Source organism: Chrysochloris asiatica, unplaced genomic scaffold (assembly GCF_000296735.1).
Source record: "Chrysochloris asiatica unplaced genomic scaffold, ChrAsi1.0 scaffold00127, whole genome shotgun sequence".
Taxonomy (NCBI): Eukaryota; Metazoa; Chordata; class Mammalia; order Afrosoricida; family Chrysochloridae; genus Chrysochloris; species Chrysochloris asiatica.
The window spans coordinates 305,280-324,938 of NW_006408645.1; the positions used below are offsets into that span (position 1 = coordinate 305,280).

General features: G+C 40.6%; 1 protein-coding gene and 1 pseudogene across 1 annotated transcript in view; one reads left to right on the forward strand and one right to left on the reverse strand.

Annotated features, from left to right (window-relative positions):
• The window catches only part of MYRIP (myosin VIIA and Rab interacting protein), a 438,367-nt gene that overhangs the window by 254,759 nt on the left and 163,949 nt on the right, over nt 1-19,659 (reverse strand). Inside the window, exon 2 of the mRNA XM_006869177.1 lies at nt 11,103-11,324. Coding sequence (XP_006869239.1) covers nt 11,103-11,324 — 222 coding nt within the window. The remainder of the gene's footprint in view (nt 1-11,102; nt 11,325-19,659) is intronic.
• LOC102817541 lies at nt 2,922-3,371 on the forward strand (annotated as a pseudogene).

Genomic DNA, 19,659 nt, shown 5'->3' on the forward strand with positions numbered 1-19,659 from the left:
CTAAGTGGGACAGAGGTAAATGATGATGTATGCACAACCTTGAAACAACATGGCTCCAGGATACAGGGATTGAGGCATGGCTTGGAAGGGATAAAAGAGTGGAATAATGTTAAGATGCTTAGCTGTTGTTTGTATCTTGGTTTCCGTTGCCTACTATTGTAAAATAGACACTTGAGGGGGGTAGTGAATCATCACTAGTGATGAAGCATCAGTACAGAAAGTTTGTAAGTCCATCTTCAGCCTATAACTGATTGGAATACCTTAAAGGGGGCTAGAAATTGCCCAGTGAAAGAGGCTTCCTGTGGAGCCTTTACATTGCACAAGACCATATGTGGAATCCAGAACCAACTGAAGTAGGAAATTTCCACTGGAAAGGATGAGTAATGAGTAGACCAGTGTGGAGCAGCTAGAAGAACAGAAGATATTTCGTGAAAGACTGGCAGGAGAAATCAGAAACAATAATGGCAGTCTGATTGGTAACTACAAGAACAAGTAAGCTGTTCACCTGGGAGCTGTCAAGGCAAGTGGCTGGGACCCCTCAGAGTAAAAACCATTCCAAGACTGAGACTCAAGGGGAATATGTGAGCAGGCATATGGTCTGGCTGCTGACCACGCTGGTCACCGATAAGGGGAAGAGGGGGAAAAACAGCCATGAAATTGCAAGGTAAGCCTGACCACATTCAATAGACCCTTGTGAACCCGGGTGGAGACCTGGATGGCCAGAAATATGGCAAGACCCGGGACTCCTGGGCCCAGAGGCAGTGATATGTCCACAGAGGACTAGAGCAGAAAATGAAGCATCCAGCTGATATGAAGTGAGGGGAGATGCACAAGAACACCCATACTTGCAGATAGTACCCACTTGACATGGCTTCGATGGCTGGATGATCAAAACTCGTCTAGAAGAAGAAAGAAGGGGGAAAAAAAAGAGTAACCTGCTACAATTGGATGAATGTTACCTACACTTGTGGATGTAGTAGCTCAAAAAAGGGAACAAATCTTTATAGCAAGGATCACTCCCACCCCATTGGTATACAGGGTTGACAGGGATGGGCAACTTAGACACTGGGTACCCAAAATGGGGGGGCCTATAAAGAAAGAAGTGACTGGCTTACAAGCTTTCAAAAGGGAGCCTAGTTCCAGACAGGTCAGGGGAAGGTAGAATCACCACTGAATGATTTCCAATCTGTTAGGACCGGGCTGATGAAAGCAAAAGGGGATATGACTCTTGTGGTACAACAGTGAATAATTGCCCTCAGGACTGACTGTGAGGGTAGGAAATATAGAGGTAGATGTATTTTGACAAAAGAAGGAGAGTGATTGATTTTGCAGCCCAGGAGCGGAGGTCCCTGGAACCATGAAGAGAGAAGAACGTAGAGCAGGATCCTACCCAGAGAGGCAGTAATGCCAGGGATGGAGACAGAGATGATGATGTAAACAGATGGAGCAGCTGGGGACACTGGACTCAAGGAGGGAAAAAGGCTGTGTGCTGGTGGCTGTGGGGTGGGCCTGTGTGGTGTACCCTTTGGTTATTTGACGATGCATGCAGGGGATTGTAATCATTGCAATGAAGTGAAATACTATAGGATGAGTGTAAAGCTGATGCTCTCCCATGTAAACTTCACAATAAAATCTTAAAAACAAAACAAAAACAATCAGGAGTATATAATAACTTAAACAACCATAGGGCACATTCTGCAAGCCTGCCTGCTGGATGCTAACACTCAGTCTTTCTCTTTCCATGAGTCTACAGTCCTCAGCTGCTCTACTTCTCTGTGTCCTCACCTCTGCCTCCATCTCTGGTGTCATGCTTCTTTGGACAGGGTCCCACAGTTTGCTTATGCTCTTTTCCGTTGATGGTCCTAGGGTCCTCTGTTCCTGGACTGTTAGATTAACTACTCCCTCCTTTTTGAAACAAAACTTCTACCTTTACAGTTGTGATAGTCACAATTAGTCATGATAATAATTACTCACTATTGAATCATAAGAATCTTATCCCCACCTCCTTTCATAAGACCCATCTAGACAAGATGAAAACTATTCAGTGGGGATTCTACCTTCTCTGTACCCTCTGAAACTAAACTCCCTCTTGAAAACTTGTAAGCCAGTCACTTCATGCCTTTACAGTTCCCCCAATTTTAGGTAGTCAATGTATGAGTTGCCCATCCCTATCAACCCTGTACACAGAGGGGATAGGATTGATAATTGATGTGAAGGCTCCTTCCCTCTCAGTTGGTACTTTGAGCTACTACATACCTAAGCATAGCTTAAGTTCATCAAAGTGTAGCAATTTACACTTGTTTCCTTTATCAAAAAAAAATTTTTTTTAAATCTTCCTCTAGTGGAGTTCTGATCAAGCTATCAAAGCTAGGTCAAATGGGTACTGTCTACAAGTTTGGGCATTCTTGTGTGTCTCCCTTCACATCATATCAGCTGGATGTTTCACTCTCAGCTCTAGCCTGCTGTGGCTAGGTCCTTATCTATGGGTTCAGGAATCCACAGGTCTCATCATACTTAGGACCAACCAGCCCTTCCCCTTCTCTTTCTCTTCTCCATGTCAACGGGAGTCTATGGAACGTGGTTGAACTCGGCCCATATCTTCATTGCTGCATTTCCTCCTCTTCCACTCACCAGGCAACCAATGTGATCACCAGCAATCTTACACATCTGTTCAGCAATCTTACACATCTGTTCATGTGTTCCTTTTGGGTTTCAGTCTTAGAAGGCGGTTTGTCCTCAAGGGACTTAGTGGCTCCCCAGCAAAAAACTTGCTTCTTTTTGTAGCAGCTACTCATACTACCATTTTTTGTTTTGGATTTTTCCTGCTGATCTTTCTTTAAAGAAGTATCTTCTGGGTCGCTGCACATCTCTACTCTGCCAGCAGCACACACGTCCACCGCTCCCCTGCCAGCTTCTGGGACATGGAGTGCACCTTCATTGCCATCAAGCCGGACATCATGCAGTGCGGCCTGGTGGGCGACATCATCAAGCGCTTTGAGCAGAAGGGATTCCGTCTTGTGGCCATGAAATTCATGAAGGCCTCTGATGAGCACCTTAAGCAACATTATATTGACCTGAAGGACTGCCCATTCTTCCCGGGCCTGGTGAAGTACATGAATTCAGGACCAGTTGTGGCCATGGTCTGGGAGGGGCTGAGCGTGGTGAAGACAGGTCGAGTGATGCTTGGGGAGACTAACCCAGCGGATTCTAAGCCAGGCACCATTCATGGAGATTTCTGTATTCAGATTGGCAGGAACATCATTCATGGCAGTGATTCGGTAAAAAGTGCTGAGAAAGAAATCAGTCTCTGGTTTAAGCCAGAGGAATTGGTTGACTACAAATCTTGTAGCCATGACTGGATCTATGAATAAGAGTGGACAAAACACCAACCCCTGAGCCTTTGACACAGCTCTTCATGCCAGAGGTTTGGAATCGATGTGATACTGAAGATCCTTTCCGAAAGCACATTTATCAGTAAAGCCTTTGGAAACTGGAAAAAAAAAAAAAAGAAGTATCTTCTGTTCCACTAGCTGTTCTAGGCTGGTCTTCTTGCCCTTTCAAGTTGGAATGTCCCACCTCAGAAAGTTCTGTATGGGGCTCAGGATTCCACTGAAGGTATTACACACTGCAAAGTTTCCTCAACAAACCTATTTCACTGGGCAAGTTCTAGAATCCCTTTTAGGTATTCCAATCAGTTACAGGCTGAACAGCATATGTTTTGTTATGTGTTCAAATTGTTTCCTCAGAGAATACTGATTGAAACATTTGTGTATGGAAGAAAAAGGATTTCTATATGGAGTCCAGGTGGCACAAACAATTAGATGCTTGACTACTTACAAAAATACTGGTGTTGCCTAGGAAGAGAGCACTACTGATCTTTTTGGGGATAAAAGCATTAATTGGAAACCATATGGCATGCAGTTCTACGCCGACACTTATGAGGTGGCCATAATTTGGAAATGACTTCACATCAACTGGTTTGGTGTTCGGTTTACATACTGTAATGCTGGAACTGCCTTGTAAACACAGACTTCTAGGACTCAATCAGCCAGTGGATACAGAATCAAGGCATTACTTGTGGTCCAGACAGAAGGACTGTCAGAGTAGCAAGTCATCAGGTAAGATGGTCTGTGAGGATTCCGAGTGCCAATGGGAGGGAAGTAGAACATGGGTGGGGGCCTAAACTGTGAGGCTCCTCTCCTGTGTCTCTGCCTGATGGCCATCCCCTTTCTGAGTCTGGTTTCTGATTCGGGGTTGTTGTTGTTAAGTGCTGTTGAGTTGGTTCCAACTCATAGTGATCCTGTCTAGGATTTCCAAGGAGCAGTTGGTGGGTTTGAACTTCTGACCTTGTGGTTCGCAAGCCAGTGCACCTTACCAGAAGTCCCATAGTGGGGGCAGAAGAGTGCTACAAGGAGACTTCTGAACTTGGCACTGAAAAAGTGAACTTGGGGAAGCCCCATAATCATCCCAAGCTTCTGACTCCCCTGGTTCTAAAATGAGGCTACCCTCCTGCCCCCACAGAGCTCTTATAAGGATTAGACAAAAGAATAGATCTGAAAAGATAAAATCAATTCCCCACCCAGAGCAAGTAGTCTTGATATATGTGTTATTAATCTAGTAATATTAAAGAATTAGGGAGCAGGAAAAAAAGTGCCTTAGCTTGTACTAAGTGTAAGTTTAGTTTTAAAGAATTTCCATCTGCCTCATGATGTGGGTGAGTCACTCTGACAGCCCCAATTACCACACTGGATATTGTAGTTTCAGTCTCTATACAGATCTGTGGGACAGAGCGGTACCTATAACCTAAATTGCCTATTAATTGGGATTTCAAAATGTGTATCCCCTTCAGTGCCTCCAGTTCCCATGGGGTGCTGGGTGGTTTAGCCTCCTGACCTAAAGCAGCAGGGCTGTTGGGTGAAGAGCACAAGTATACTGGGGAGAAGAGGAAGGCAAAAGCCCTCTGCTTGTTTACATTTGTTTTCTTTACAGGTCTTACACAAGCACACGTGCAAAACTGAAAACTTTGGAAACTAGAAGAATCATAACCCTACCTCCCCAAGAACTAGTTCTGCTGAGAACACATATTGTGTATGTCCTTTGAGTACTTTTTCTGTGTTTTTTTTTAGCCATAGAGATTTCATTATATATTCATTTTGCATTCTATTTTCAGTCTTGCATTTTAAAATAAAAATTTAACTTCTGACACTATAGGATAAGCAATGGACTGCTAACTATAACAAGGGCAGGTCAAACCCACCAACTCCTTAGAAAACCCCATACAGGGTCACTATAATTCAATTTATACTTAACAACAATAATAAAATATAAAGTGAAACCTGTAGAAGCTGGAACTTGATCGGACTGCCTTGGTTTTCCAGCTCTTGCCATTTTTTTTTTTTTTTGCTTTTGGCAGGGTGTAGTTTTCTACTTTTCTATTATCCTTTAGTCCTGGTGTGGCGCTGTGGGTTAATGCGCCAGACTGCAAAGCCGTTTGAACTGCAACGTTGGTGGTTCAAGCTCACCAGCTGTTCCTCAGAAACCCTATACAGGGTCGCTATGGGTCAGGATCGACTTGACAGCACTTAACAACAACAACATCATCCTTTATTAGTAGGAAGTATCTGAATTTTCCTTCTCTGACAAGTTTCCACCTTACACAGGTTATGACTTTTCTAAGTTGTACTGTACATTATTTTAAAAGCCTCATAATTTTCTGTCAAATGGGATATGTCTTAATTTACTAATTCACTGTACTACTGTTTGGCATTTTGATTATTTCTGTATCTTTGTATTACAATGATTCAGTACAATTAATTTTTGTACAGAATTTTTTCCTGTATTTCATTATTTCTTTGTTGTTGTTGTTGTTGTTAGGTGCCATCAAGTTGGTACCGACTCATAGCAACCTTATGCACAACAGAACGAAACACTGCCCGATCCTGGGCCAGCCTCACTACTGTTGCCACACTTGAGTCCATCAATGCTGCCATTGGCCAATCCATCTCATTGGGGGTCTTCCTCTATTTCTCTGACCCTCCACCTTACCAAACATGATATCCTTCTCCAGAGACTAGTCCCTCCTGACAATATGTCTGAAGCATGAGAGACTAAGTTTGGCCATCTTGGCCTCCAAGGAGCACTCTGGCTGTATTTCTTCCAAAACGGATCTATTGGTTCTTTTGGTAGCCCATGGCACTTTCAATATTCTCCTCCAACACCATAACTCAAAAGCATTAATTCTTCTATGGTTTTAGTTATCTCAGATAAAATTCATTGCCTTCCAGCTGATTCTAATTCACAGTGATCCTACAAAGACATGCTGATGCTGTTATTGTTAAGTGCTGTTGAATCAGTTCCAGCTAACAGTGACTCTGTATAGGGTTTCCAAGGAGTGACAGCCATACTAGAACTGCCCATAGGGTTTCCAAGGCTGCAAATGTTCACAGAAGCAGACTGCCTCATCGTTCTCCCACGGGGCAGCTTGTGGGTTTGAACTGCAGAGCTTTCAAAGTTAGCAGCTGAGTGCTACTAGGACTCTATTCTTTAATTATTGTTGATGTTGTTAAGTGATTTTGAGTTAATTCGGACTCATATCAATCCTGTATGGGATTTCTGAGGAGCAGCTGGTAGGTTTGAATTGCCGACCTTGTGACTCACAGCCTAGTGCTGATCCTATGCACCACATTATTGTTGTTAAGTGCTGTCAAGTCAGTTCTGACTCATAGTGACCCTGTACAGGGTTTCTGGAGAGTGGCTGGTGAGTCTGAACCACTAACGTTGCAGTTCAAACCAAACTTGCAGTCCAGTGCTTATCCTATAGTGCCTCACTAGGACTCCACAGCACCACAGTGGCATTCAAAAATGAAACTTCTGGGTGAAAGTTCTTGCACATGTAAAAAGCTCATGACATGCATGTTACTTAAAAGGTTATACCCATTTACACTTTACTAGAAATAAAAAGTATTGCCTTTTTCAATGTACCCTTGCTAACACTGAGTAGGATATTTTAAAAGAAAAAAAACATCACTAATTAAGCAAGAAAAATAAATCACTAATTAAGCAAGAAAAATAAATTCTATTCCTTGGTTTTCTAGTGAGGTTAAATATTTCCCCAAATATTTGTTATCCCGTCAGTGTCCTTAACCAACAGTTGTAACTGGGAAGATCAGCACTGGATGGCTAATTGGAAGGTCGGTGGTTCAACCCACGAGCTGCTCCTCGGAAACCCTGTAAGGGTCACTATGCGTGGTTACCCTGACTCAACAGCACTTAACAACAACAACATTAAGGAATATTACAAAGATGTTGGCTGTCTTTAAAATATGTGGTGGGGTTTATGCCAAAAGGATAGTATGCTATTTGATGAATTATGGGGACTTTGTAAATACCAAGGGGCCTTGGTGTCCAGCATCAGATTGCTAAGAGAAAGGTAGCTGGTTTGAGCCCACCAACCACATGGGGGAGGGGGAGAAAGATAAGGCGGTCTGCTTCTGTAGAGCTTTAGTCTTGAACACCCTTATGGAGCAATCCTACTGCATCTTACAGAGTCCCTGTAAGTAGGAATCAACTGAATGGCAGTAGGGTGGTTTGTTTTGGGTTGAAATATCCTGGTGTGGTGCTGAAGGATAAACACTACACTTCTAACCACAAGGTGGGTGGTGCAAATCGACCAGCTGCTCCTCAGGAAACTCTAATTCAGGGTCACTATGAATTGTGCTTAACAACAAGAAGAATGAGTTGGAAGGCACTTAACAGCAACAAAACCAAGTAATGATCAGACAAAAGTAGAGATCACTTAAATTTCAAGTACATAAAAAGCGAAGCTTTAAATTGGTTTAGAATAACCAAAGCAAATGCCTCAGGTATAATGAGTTGTTTTGATTTCAGTCCTTAAGGACACTGAAAACAATCTCCTAAACTGGTTTGTAATAAAGGTAATAAATAGTACAAAATTATAAATGTCAGAAATAATGATTTTCATAACAAAGCAAAGAGTTAGAAAACCATTTTGTAACCCAGAAAGGAAGAATGTTGTTCTTCAACCAATTAGACCCCAAATTATAGTGACCATCCTATGGTCTGGGTACACTGTATAAAATTTTGTTTCTTGCAGAAGGTCATTTATTGAATTTATGCCCTTATTTATAAGGTCCGAATACATATACATAATCAATTGTCAAGAAGATAAGTTTATAATTGATGGAGTAACTCATTAGTGTTCTGTTTGCTATACAACTTCCAAACTAAACAATCCTTCAATTATTCTATAATAAATTTATCTGATGATTAGTAATCTCCCAAAGTTATAAATTTTAAACCAACACTGACAAGATAAATACATATTAATGCAAAATATATGAAGAAGAAGAATTAATGAAGGACTAGCCATGTGATCATAATTACAGCAAAGATGAATAAATGGGAATTTCCATTTAAAATTCTCAAAATGCTTTCAGTGAACTAAATAATAAAACAGAACTCTATGGCATTTTCACCAGTTGAGAAGGAAAACAAAAAGCTGAAGTTACAGCTCACCACCACTTTTACAGCGAATTGACACCACGGAATCCTCTCGCAAGGAACCTCACATTTCTAATTTGTGTTGTTCATTCTAAACTACAGCGTAGACAGGCCTATGTGCTTGATGCAGCCACTTAGCTCTGATAACAGTTGGCATTATTGCAGCCTGAATGTTCACCCTCCATGCGTAGATCCTTAATTTTTTGTGAAGAAAATTATTTGCAAAAATTGTTTATCATTATGATTAGTTGTGGCTTCCATAAGATCTCCAAAATACACACACACACACACACACACACATGTTGTTGTTGTGTGCTGTGGAGTTGGTTCCGACTCATAGCAACCCTGTACAGGGCTTCCAAGCCTGTAAATCTTTACGGGAGCAGACAGCCTCATCTTTCTCCCGCGGAACAGATGATAGTTTCGAACTGCTGATCTTGAGGTTCACATCCCGATTTGTAACCACTATGCTACATGTATATGCTGTTGTTGTTGTGAAGTGCTGTCAAGTCAGTTCTGACCCATAGCAACCCTGTATAGGATTTTCGATGAACCGCCGACCTTGCAGTTCACACGGCTTTCCAGTCTGGAGCATTAACCCACAGCCCCACACCAGGACTCCATAACTCCATATACATATATACATATGACAGCCACTGGATAAACAGCTGGAAATTAAACCAATGCAATAGAATGTGATTAATTTACATAAGGCAGGGAAAAGTACAGTATGGACAGCAGGGAGTGAAATATGGGTTTGAAGACATCTTCAAAAAAGCGGTTACAGAATGTCATAGCGCTGCTCTCAAACAGTTTGATGAGATCCATTAAGTTAAAAAAAAAAAATTAAGTGTTCTTCATGGAACCTGGCATATACAGTGTTTTAAAAATACAATGGCTTGAATATGAACACGCTAGAAGAATGCTACCAAGACCAGTGTCTAAGGTGAATTTCAAATCAAATGAAGCGCTGAGAAGCAGACGGACAGAAAGGACTTTAGAACAGTATGCTTCACACTGCCATCACCCAACAGCAGACTCTTGCACCTACCAGGATATAATCTGTATTTATAATCTAAACAACTGTCATTAACTATTTTTCTGTTTCAAAAACCTGGGCATGTTTTAAAAGTTTTTATTTTTCTGAAATTTTCTGTACTTCATTGCAGTCAAAATATGTCTTAAATGCTTCATATGATGTATGTGGCTATAGATATTATGCAACTCTGAAGGATTAGACAGCTTTCAACTCTATAAATAAAATCAGCTCTAGGGAGGCACCCTTCACATCATGGGAACGTGATCAAGGTACGAGGCAACAGACTATCAGCAGATGGGCTGTCTGTCTGACGTACTTTGATCCAGACACACTTCTCTAGCAAACTGGCCTTTAGAGAACTTCCAGAATGCAAAATCATGTCACACGGGTCATGAATAATATGGAAAAAGCAGGGAATGAGCCCAACTTCTCTTCCTTTTCCAGTTTGAGTCAGCAATAATCGCCAAACTCCCACAAGACATCATCGAAGATTAAATTGTAATATTCCAACTTCTCAACATCCACAGCTTGGCTGTGCTCTGTGCCAGATGAACTGAGTGTGGAAGATTTAGTAAGTTTCTCATTTCTTTAAAATAAATGGAACAAACGCATACCATCTTTTTAGGTATCTTTTCAAGTATCTTTCCAAGAAAGGTCATTTCTTTTCTGATGTTTTGCCTCAGAGACTCAGGTAGCTGTCAAGTTGTGTTGACATGGATATGAGGCAAAATTAAAATAAATGGGGTTACCTAAGCCTCTAGTCTCTTCATTAAGCTGCTAGGAACGCATAATGGAAATGTAAAACATAACCTTAGCAGCCATTGGCTCCTTCCTTTTTATAACTTATTTTTCAATACCTGGCAAGAGTTATAGTAAACACATTTCTGGTATAATAGAAATAGCACTGGACAAGAATCAGGAGATTTGGCTTTTGAGGCCAGGTTCTTCCATTTACAAGGGATGTGATTTGAAGAAAATGTACTAGTCATATAATATTAACGTTTGAAGAATGCTAGTATCAGTAACGATATAATTATTCAAAGTAACAAACACCAAACTCATCAATTCCAAATAATGTTAAACCAACCAACCAACCAACCAATGATCTATCAGCCACTGAGGGATAATGAGAACATGTGTACCTGTGAAACTCTTAAGCGCTCTAGTCAACATTCACATACTCAGTCACCCCTAAGTTCTCCTTCAGAGCCCCAAGCAAGCTACCATTTCACCATCATATTTCCACACCCAGCATAACTCCTGAGAATTCAACATTGTAGAATAAAAGGATGAGTGCCAGATGAGAAACATCTAAAGGACAGATGAAGTATGTGGGTAGCCCAAACCTCTCCTTCCCATTCACACCCATGAAGTTTCCTCTCATTCTTTCTGTGAAGTCCATTGGTACTCAACATCTCACCTCTGCCTTCTCTGTACCTCAGAGAATAGTCTGCTGGCCAATCAATCACAGCCAGTCCTACCTGATTGAAGAAAGGGTCAGGTGCTGCCAGCTAAGAACCCACCAGGGTGCCTGGCTTCTCACCTGGCTTGCTGGCAGACACAGCAGATCCAGACCTTTTCTTGCTTCTGGTAGGAGCAGCAGCTCTTGCAGACGTTGAACTTGCAGTCCCCACAGCGACGCTTGGTGTTGACGAGGAAGGTGAAGGGCGAGCAGCAGCGCATGCAGCAGTGCTCCACGAACTTCTGGTGCTTGGAGAGGATGCTGCACTTGCTGCCTTCCTCATCCAGCTTCTGTTTCATCTCACTGTGGGGTGAAGGGTGACAAGAAGAGAAACAGCACCTCATGTCAGGGGATCTCTTCTCCGGGTCCCCACCCTGATCTGCTTAGACGTCAAGCTGCCTTATCACAAAACTGGGATCTTCCTGTCACAAAACTGGGAAACTCAGTTGCTTAACAGAATATTCAGAGAAAGGAACTCTAATGGCAGATTAATTTTGTGTACTTTGAAAACTCACATGTTCTATGATGAAGCATGACAAATTATTTATGTTGTACACACTAGACAGAGATTCAAATTATTATTGAACAAAGTACAGCCTCTTTGTACACTCAACAGAGGAAGATCACACAGTCTGCCTTGGCCCACGAAAGCTCTCAAATATGAAAATATGAGTTTAAATTTGCTGAATGATCTCATACCACTGGTGATGCAAACTGAGGTGGTGAAAATGCTCAGTGGCGCCCCCTTCAAATGGCATACAGGGCACTTGCCATCACTACCATCCCTTAGATGCACCACTGCAGGCCTTATTTAACATATTCCAAGAAAGACTGTTGTGAGGATTCATGTCTTACTTAGCATAAATGCTCTCTGCTCCTTTGAAAAGTTAAGGTTTCAATTTTTCAAATCTATTTATCTTACATTTTGATCAGAGAATAGGATTTGGAATATATTAATTCTGTTGGTATCTATTAAGATTTGCACCACAGCCCTAGTTCAGGATCTATTTTTGTAAATGTCCTATGTGTCTTTTTAAAGAACATTTTGGGTAAATGTCCTTTTGACCTCAAATAGTTGATTATTCTAAAATGTGCATACCTCCCTAGTATTACTCATCCCTTTACAGACCTGTCTACTGTTTGGCTGACAATTGAGCCATGGAGGTGAGTTCATTTCCATACTGAAGGGTGTCTAGGAGCCATAGTCTTAGGGATTCCACTAATATCTACTTTATTAAGCGCTATCAAGTTAGTTATGACTCATAGTGACCCTATATAATGGTTTCCGAAGAATGACTGGTGAATTTGAATCACTGACTTTGTAGTTAGCAGCCCGGTACTTATCCTACAGTGTCACATGATTTTGAGTTTTGTTCCACATTTTCCCCACCCTACCCAGAACCAAGGAGCTCTGGTAGCGTAGTGGTTACAAATTGGGCTGCTAATCCCACGGTCAGCAGTTCAAAACTACCAGCTGTTCCACAGAAGAAAGATGAGGATTTCTGCTCCCATAAAGATTTACAGCTTTGGAAACCCTGTACAGTGTTTCTGTGAGGTGGAACTGACTCCATGGCACACAACAACAACAAAAACAACAACCCAGGACCTTCTAATGTGATCACTTTCAAAGATTCAGCAAGAAAATTAACCCACAGCACCACACTAAGACTCCACCCTTAAAATTAAATACTTAGGAATAAATCTAACCAGAGGAATCAAAGATCTATCCAAAGAACACTACAAAGCACTTCTACAAGCAATCAAAAGAGACCAACATAAATGGAAGAATGTACCATGTTCATGGACAAGAAGACTTAACATTGCAAAAACGACTGTAGCGCATTAAGCTTTCTAAAGATATACTACAATCCTGATCCAGATTCCAACATCATTCTTTAAAGAGATGGAAAAACTAGTCACCAATTTTATACGGAAAGAGAACTTGGGTAAGCAAAACACCACTTAAGAAGAACCCTATACTGACTGGGTTGCTATGAGTTAGAAATGGCTCAACAGCACTTAACAACAATGACAACACAAAGATATGGCTGGTCTTTCACAGAGGTCCACAACAATGGGGAAGAAATAATAACTTTACCAAGTTACTGGAAAAACTGAGTATCTATTTGTACAAGAATGATACAAGACCTGTATCTCACAACATATACAAAGAGGAATTAAAGATGGATCAAAGACCTAAATGTAAAACCTAAACTATAAAGATCATCAATGCAATATTAGACAAACTTAGGGGTCCTGATACATAGCATAAATACACTATCAAACATAACTGAAAACACACAAACAGCAGAAGACAAACTAGATGACTGGGATCTCCTAAAAAGCAGACACTTGCGTGCATCAAAAGGTTTCACCCAAAGAGTAAAAACAGAAAAGTTTTGGCAATGACATATCAGACAGGACTAATTTCTAAAATTTATAGACCACGACAATACCTCAGCAACAAAAACACAAAAAATCCAGTACCAGTAATTTTTAAATTTTGATATCACCTGGATATATCATATTACTTTACACCTCCCTTCATTTTCAACATCTGCATCTTTATTTTTTCAGATTTCATTCATGATAAGATTGCAAATAGATTTATTTGTACTATTTTGTGTTTTCTATGAACTAGGCTTTTTCTTTCTCTTCCTTCTTTCCTACTTTCTATTAGACAAATTGTCTTTCTTTATTCTATCTCTTTTTCCTACCATGATTTGACATTTAATGTTCCCTTTCATTTCTTTTAAATGTTAGCTTTAAAATGTTAATATACATACTGGATTAAGGTCTACATTTAACAATTTTCCCTTCATAAACAAACAAGACAAGCTTTTTTCTCAGCAATTTCTTCTGATGGTCTATGATATTTTTAAATAGTATTTTAGTTCAACCTTGGTTTGCAACTATAAATATTATTCATATTCCCATTTAATTGCAGTTTTACCTACTCTATGTTATGCCAACTGGGGCAAGCTCTCAAGCTAACCACCCTGAAAACAGAAACTCACTTAGTGTCATTTACTTCTTCCAAAGTGTCTATATCTCTATACGATCGATCTGTCTGTATTTGGTGTAAACAGGGTGCTGTAGGACAATGGTTTTTGTATTTTGTGCAGAAACTATCATTTTTATCTGCAGGAGGGTCATTCCAATAGGCAAATACTGAGTCACTACCAGAAAGAGAACTCCTTTACTCTTTTTTTAGTTGATATTTATATAGATTTATTCACATTTGTCAAGAGTTTGTTCATCATTGCTTTTTCCTGTATCTGGTTTTTCTTTTTTTCCCCTCGAATGTTAAACGTCTTTATTGCTTAAGTTCTTCTGATAATTCTTTCACCAAGGTAAACTGTTTAACAGACTTTCTTTGCAGAAAACATCCATTTTATTCTACACACAGGGCCACCATGATTCAGAATCAACTCCATAGTACCTGACAACAACAACACTGAATGACAGCTTAGTCTGGGTGCTGAATTCTAAGCTGACAGCTCTCTTTCTAGAAGTACCTGGAAGGTATTAACCATTCCTCTACTATCCTATTCCCCTACTCCTCCTCCCCACCCCGGGCTTCAAAAGAATGCTGTCAGTTGAAGTGTTCCATCGTAGGGAATCTATGTTTGCTCCTGGGGTAATTTCTTTTTTTTTTTTGGTAAACTGTTTTATTGAGTTATGTTTCATGAATCATGCAATGCACCATCTAAAGTATGTAATTCAATGGTTTTTGTTACATTAAAAGATTTGTGCAAGCCATAACCATTGTCAATTTTTAAACATTTCTTCACCTCAAAACCAAAACAAAATTGTTTCATTATTACATCCCCAGCCTCCACCTTCATCCCTGTGTAGTTACCAATCGACTTTCTGTGCCTATACATTTGTCCAGTCTGAACCTTCATAGGATGGAATTATACAGCATGAGGTCTTTTTTGCCTGACTTCTTTAATTGAGCATAATGTTTCCAAGGTTCAGCCATGATCCTGTACTTCATTCCTTTTAATGGCCAAATACTCCTCCATGGAATGAAGAGATCACATTTTATTGATCCATTTGTCTGTTGATGGTCATTTGTGTTGTTTCCATCTTTTGGTAATTATGAATAATACTGCTGTACATTTTTGTGTACAAGTTGATGAGTGGACATATTTTTTTCATTTACTTTGGAAATATACGTAGGAGTAGAATTGTTGGGTCATATGGTAACTCTGTTTACTCATTTGAGGAGTTGCCAGGTTGTTTTCCTAAGTTGCTGGATTGTTTTATATTTCCACCAGCAGGATATGAAGGAGGGTTCTAATTTCTACACATTTTCACTTACATTCATGCTTATCTGACTTTGATTCTAAAATTCTAACCAGTGTGAAATGAAATCTCATTGTAGCTTTGATTTGCATTTCTCTGATGACTAATGATGTTGCACACCTTTTCATGTGATTATTGATCAGTATGTTTATTTTATTGAAAAACGTCTATTCAGATCCTTTTTCCATTTTCATCAGGTTGTCTTTTTATAACTACTTTGTAAGAGTTCTTTATGCATTCCAGATATGAGTCCCTTGTCAGATATATGATACGTAAATATTCCCTTTGCCTCCCATTTCATGGCTTGTCTTTTCATTTTCTTGTTTTTCATTTAAAAGCACAGAACATTTCATTTTGATGAGGCCAAATTGTTGCTTGCGCATTTGGTTTTACAGCTAAGACTCCACTGCCAACTCCTAGGTCATGAAGATTTATCTCTGATTTTGCCTAAGAGTTTTGTGGATTTTGCAGTGGCAAAGTGCTGTGTACTGAGAAGTTGCACACTGCTCATTGGTGCTAGCTTGTCATGATGAGTCAGCATTCTCTGCCTTTGGTGTATGAGGGATAAGCAATGGTGTGCATGTCACTTGTTTGTAATCCTTAAGCTAGTTTGTCTCAAAGACAGTAGTTCTGATCCATAGCTATGAGCCACCATTCATACTCACAAGCACTACCGCTTAGGTCCTCCTCATTCACTCAGTTTACACTTGTTGAGCAACTACAGGCATGACAAGAAGATGAAAGGGAACAAGACATAGTCCCACTCTTCAAGATACTTGAATCAAAATGGGGATCCAGATAAAGAAAAACCAGGCAAAATACCAAGTGATTATAAGTTGTGAGGTATTCTTTGATGGGATAAATTGGGTACTGAGACATGGGGACCTGTTTTAGAAGACTTTTCTAGGAGGAAACATTTAAGAGCATAGGTTAAGAAGAAACTACCTGACTGGATTGCATTCCAGGAAGAGGGCACAGCAGTGAAAAAGAGCTTAATTTTGGGGGAAGGGAAGAGTAGCACAAGATGCAGGCACTTGACAGGAATTTGGATTTTAAGCTAAAAGGCAATGGGACGTTATTGAGAATTGTGAGTTGGAAAAGAGCAGGATTCAATTCCTACTGTGGTATCATTTGCTCTCACATTGAGAATGCCTTGCAGAGACCCATGTATGTTAGAGGCTCAAACCTGGATACCACTGCAGTAACCAAGGTAAAGATGACTGAGCTTGGCCTAGAAGGGAATAGAGGAGTAGTGGGCTGATGCATTTGCACTACTGACAATACACTTTGGAAAGAGAATAGTCATTTTCTGGTGGATTTGATACAGAGGTGAAGGGAAAGAATGGCCCAGAGGGATTCTAGGTTTCTGATTCTGTAACTGGGTGGAGAGTAAAGCTGTCTGGATATAGAAAAGATTTTTAGAGATATCTGTGAGACACTGGAAATATGTCAAGTGGGCAACTGGTTATAGGTTTCACCAGATCCCAGGAGGTATCTGAGCCAGTAATGGAAATGTGGGCACCATCTTCATAAATGTCTCCATAAAGATGGGCATGCAAGAACACTACAGAGGAGAGCATGGAGCAAGTGGTTCAAACCCAACAACTATTCCTCAGAAACTCTACACAGGGTCACTATGAGTCAGAACGAGCTTCACGGCACTTAACAAGAAAAACAACATCTTGTATAAGAAGAAATGCCCTATAGGGTTTCCTCGGCTCTACTCTTTATGAGAGATCTCCTGTAAAGTGTTTGGAGGGTTTGAACCACTCACTAATCAGCCAACTACTTAACCATTGGACCCCCAGGCTCCTACACAAAGGAGGAGAGCTGTTTTAGCCTGTACATTTGGCAGTCTCTTTGACCTTGCAACTTGAGCATACATCATGTCCTAGGTATTTCACACGAGCTATGCCAGATAGAAGTCCCTGGGTAACACAAACAGTTAAGCTCTCAGCTACTTGCTGAAAGGTTACTGGTTCAGTCCTACCCAGAGGCGCATCAGAAGAAAGGCCTGGTGATCGGTTTTTGAAAGGTCACAGCCTCCACGCAGTACTACTCTGCACACAAGGTCACCATGAGTCAGAACCAACTTAATGGTAATGAGCAACAACATAATCCAATAGGTGTGATGGGAGTCCCATCATGCCTGGATTTCAGCAGGCAGTGGAGCAAACATTGGATGCTAGACAGAGGGTGAGAGGCGCTGGTTCTGCTCCTTATAGCTTAGTTCCTCTAAGCCTCCATTTCTTTATTTGATAAAGGATATCAGAAGCTTACTGACAAGTGTGGTACAGAATTATCCAGCAGGTAAAAGCAATTCCACAGATGTCTGGTAATATTTCAGTTCAAACCAGCTAAGCTTGTGCAGGTGCTCTGCAAAGCCTTCCATCTCCCCGGGGCATCGTCTAGAATACTAGCCTTTTGCCAGGATGCAGCATAGCCAATATCAGGTCTGTCAACTAGGTAATTTGATTGAAAAGATAGTTTGGTTTAAAATTGATTATTTCTGATCACTTTTCCTAAGATTTGGTGATTTTTTATATTGTCTTCCAAGGAGGTGGGGGTGGCTAAAATTCTTTCTATATCTGGGAACATTTGGCTAGTTTTTCTTTTTTGTTTGTTTGCTTGACCATTTCATATAAGAACGATGCGAGACAAAAATCTGAGACCGCCAAAGGGTCAAGGTTTATATTTAACAGGTTCAATTGATAATCTATGAAGGAAGGCACATTTTTGAACCACCTATCTGAAACTAACAGAAATATGGGAAATCAAAACCAAACAACAACAAAAGAGAAGAAATGGACAGAAAGCTTTGTGTTGAATAAAATGAAAGAATTCTTACACCCCTTTCCCCAAATAAACTATGAAAGGCATTTAGTGATATCTGGAGAGAAGATAGTAAGATGATGCACATCTTTGCTGACCTTGAAAAGGGTAGAGAATTTTTAAACGTAAATGAGGGCAGCTGAGGAACATTGCAATTCTTTTCTTGGAAAGGAGCCACCTGGTCACTGGAGAAGCCGGGACCTTCTTTTATACTGTGAACTTATTTCAGACTATCAGAGATTTATAGAAAAGCCACACTGTTGCCAGGAAAGAGCATGTTAAAAAGAAGCATCTAAGTCCATCTGGCCTTCAAGAGGGGACATGCTTCCAAGTCAGTAGGCTCATCAGTGTGAAAGTATCTGGAGGAAACATGCCCACATTCAGCTGCTTCCAGTGCCCGCTCACTCTTTGCTCACTCTCCAGCACTGTCCTGATGCAGCGCCAGCCTGCTCTGTGTCACTATCCTCACAGTAACTGGGGGAAGACTCATGTGGGTCCCCAGAGCACAAAGTCAACCACTTTACTTGTTGTTAGCTGCTGTGGAGTCAGTTCCAGCTCATGGCAAGCCCATGTGTATCAGAATGAAATGTTGCCCAGTCCTGCCCAGTCCTCTTCTGTAGGTTCAAGTCCACTGCAGTGGACACTGTGTATTCTGAGTAACTTCCAATCTGATCGGCTCATTTTCAGCATTATATTGGACAGCGTCCTATTGCGCTCCATAGTGGCTAGTTTACAGAAGCAGATGACCAGGTCTTTCTTCCTTATCCATCTTAGTCTGGGAGTTCTGCTGCAACTGACCACTGTGGATGACCTTGCTATTTGAAATCCTGGTGGGACAGCTTCTAGCATCATAGCAACACATAACCACTATAGCTTTTGTTTTCTCTTCACAACTCTGGCAAGTAGGACGGTCATTTCATATTTTTTTCTGCCTTAAATCAGCCATAGTACACAATGCATAAAACAAAACAGGGTCTTTCATTTAAGAGCTAAAAGTGACTTCATTTAGTCAGTAGCAGCTCAAGAGGAATGGAGTGGCGAGGTGATAGTCTCTTCAACAGATGGTGCTGGCAGGACTGGAAAGTGATATGCAAAAGACTGAAACAAGACCTCCACCTCACACCTTACACCAAAACCAACTCAACATGGATTAAAGACCTAAATGTGAATCCCAGAATTATGAAGGCTATCAATGAAAAAATTGGGACAAATGTCAGGGGACTAATTCAGGAAATACAAAGACTACCAAACATTTTGAAAACTACACAAACAAAAGTAGACAAAATAGATGATTGGGGCATATTAAAAATTAAAGACTTATGTGCTTCAAAAGACTTCACCGGAAGAGTAAAAAGGGAACCCACAGAATGGGAAAAAATCTTTTGCAATGACATGTCAGACAAGGGACTGATTTCAAAAATATATAGGAAACTTCAACACCTCTACAAGAAAAAGACAAATAACCCAATTAAAAAATGGCCACAGGACATGAACA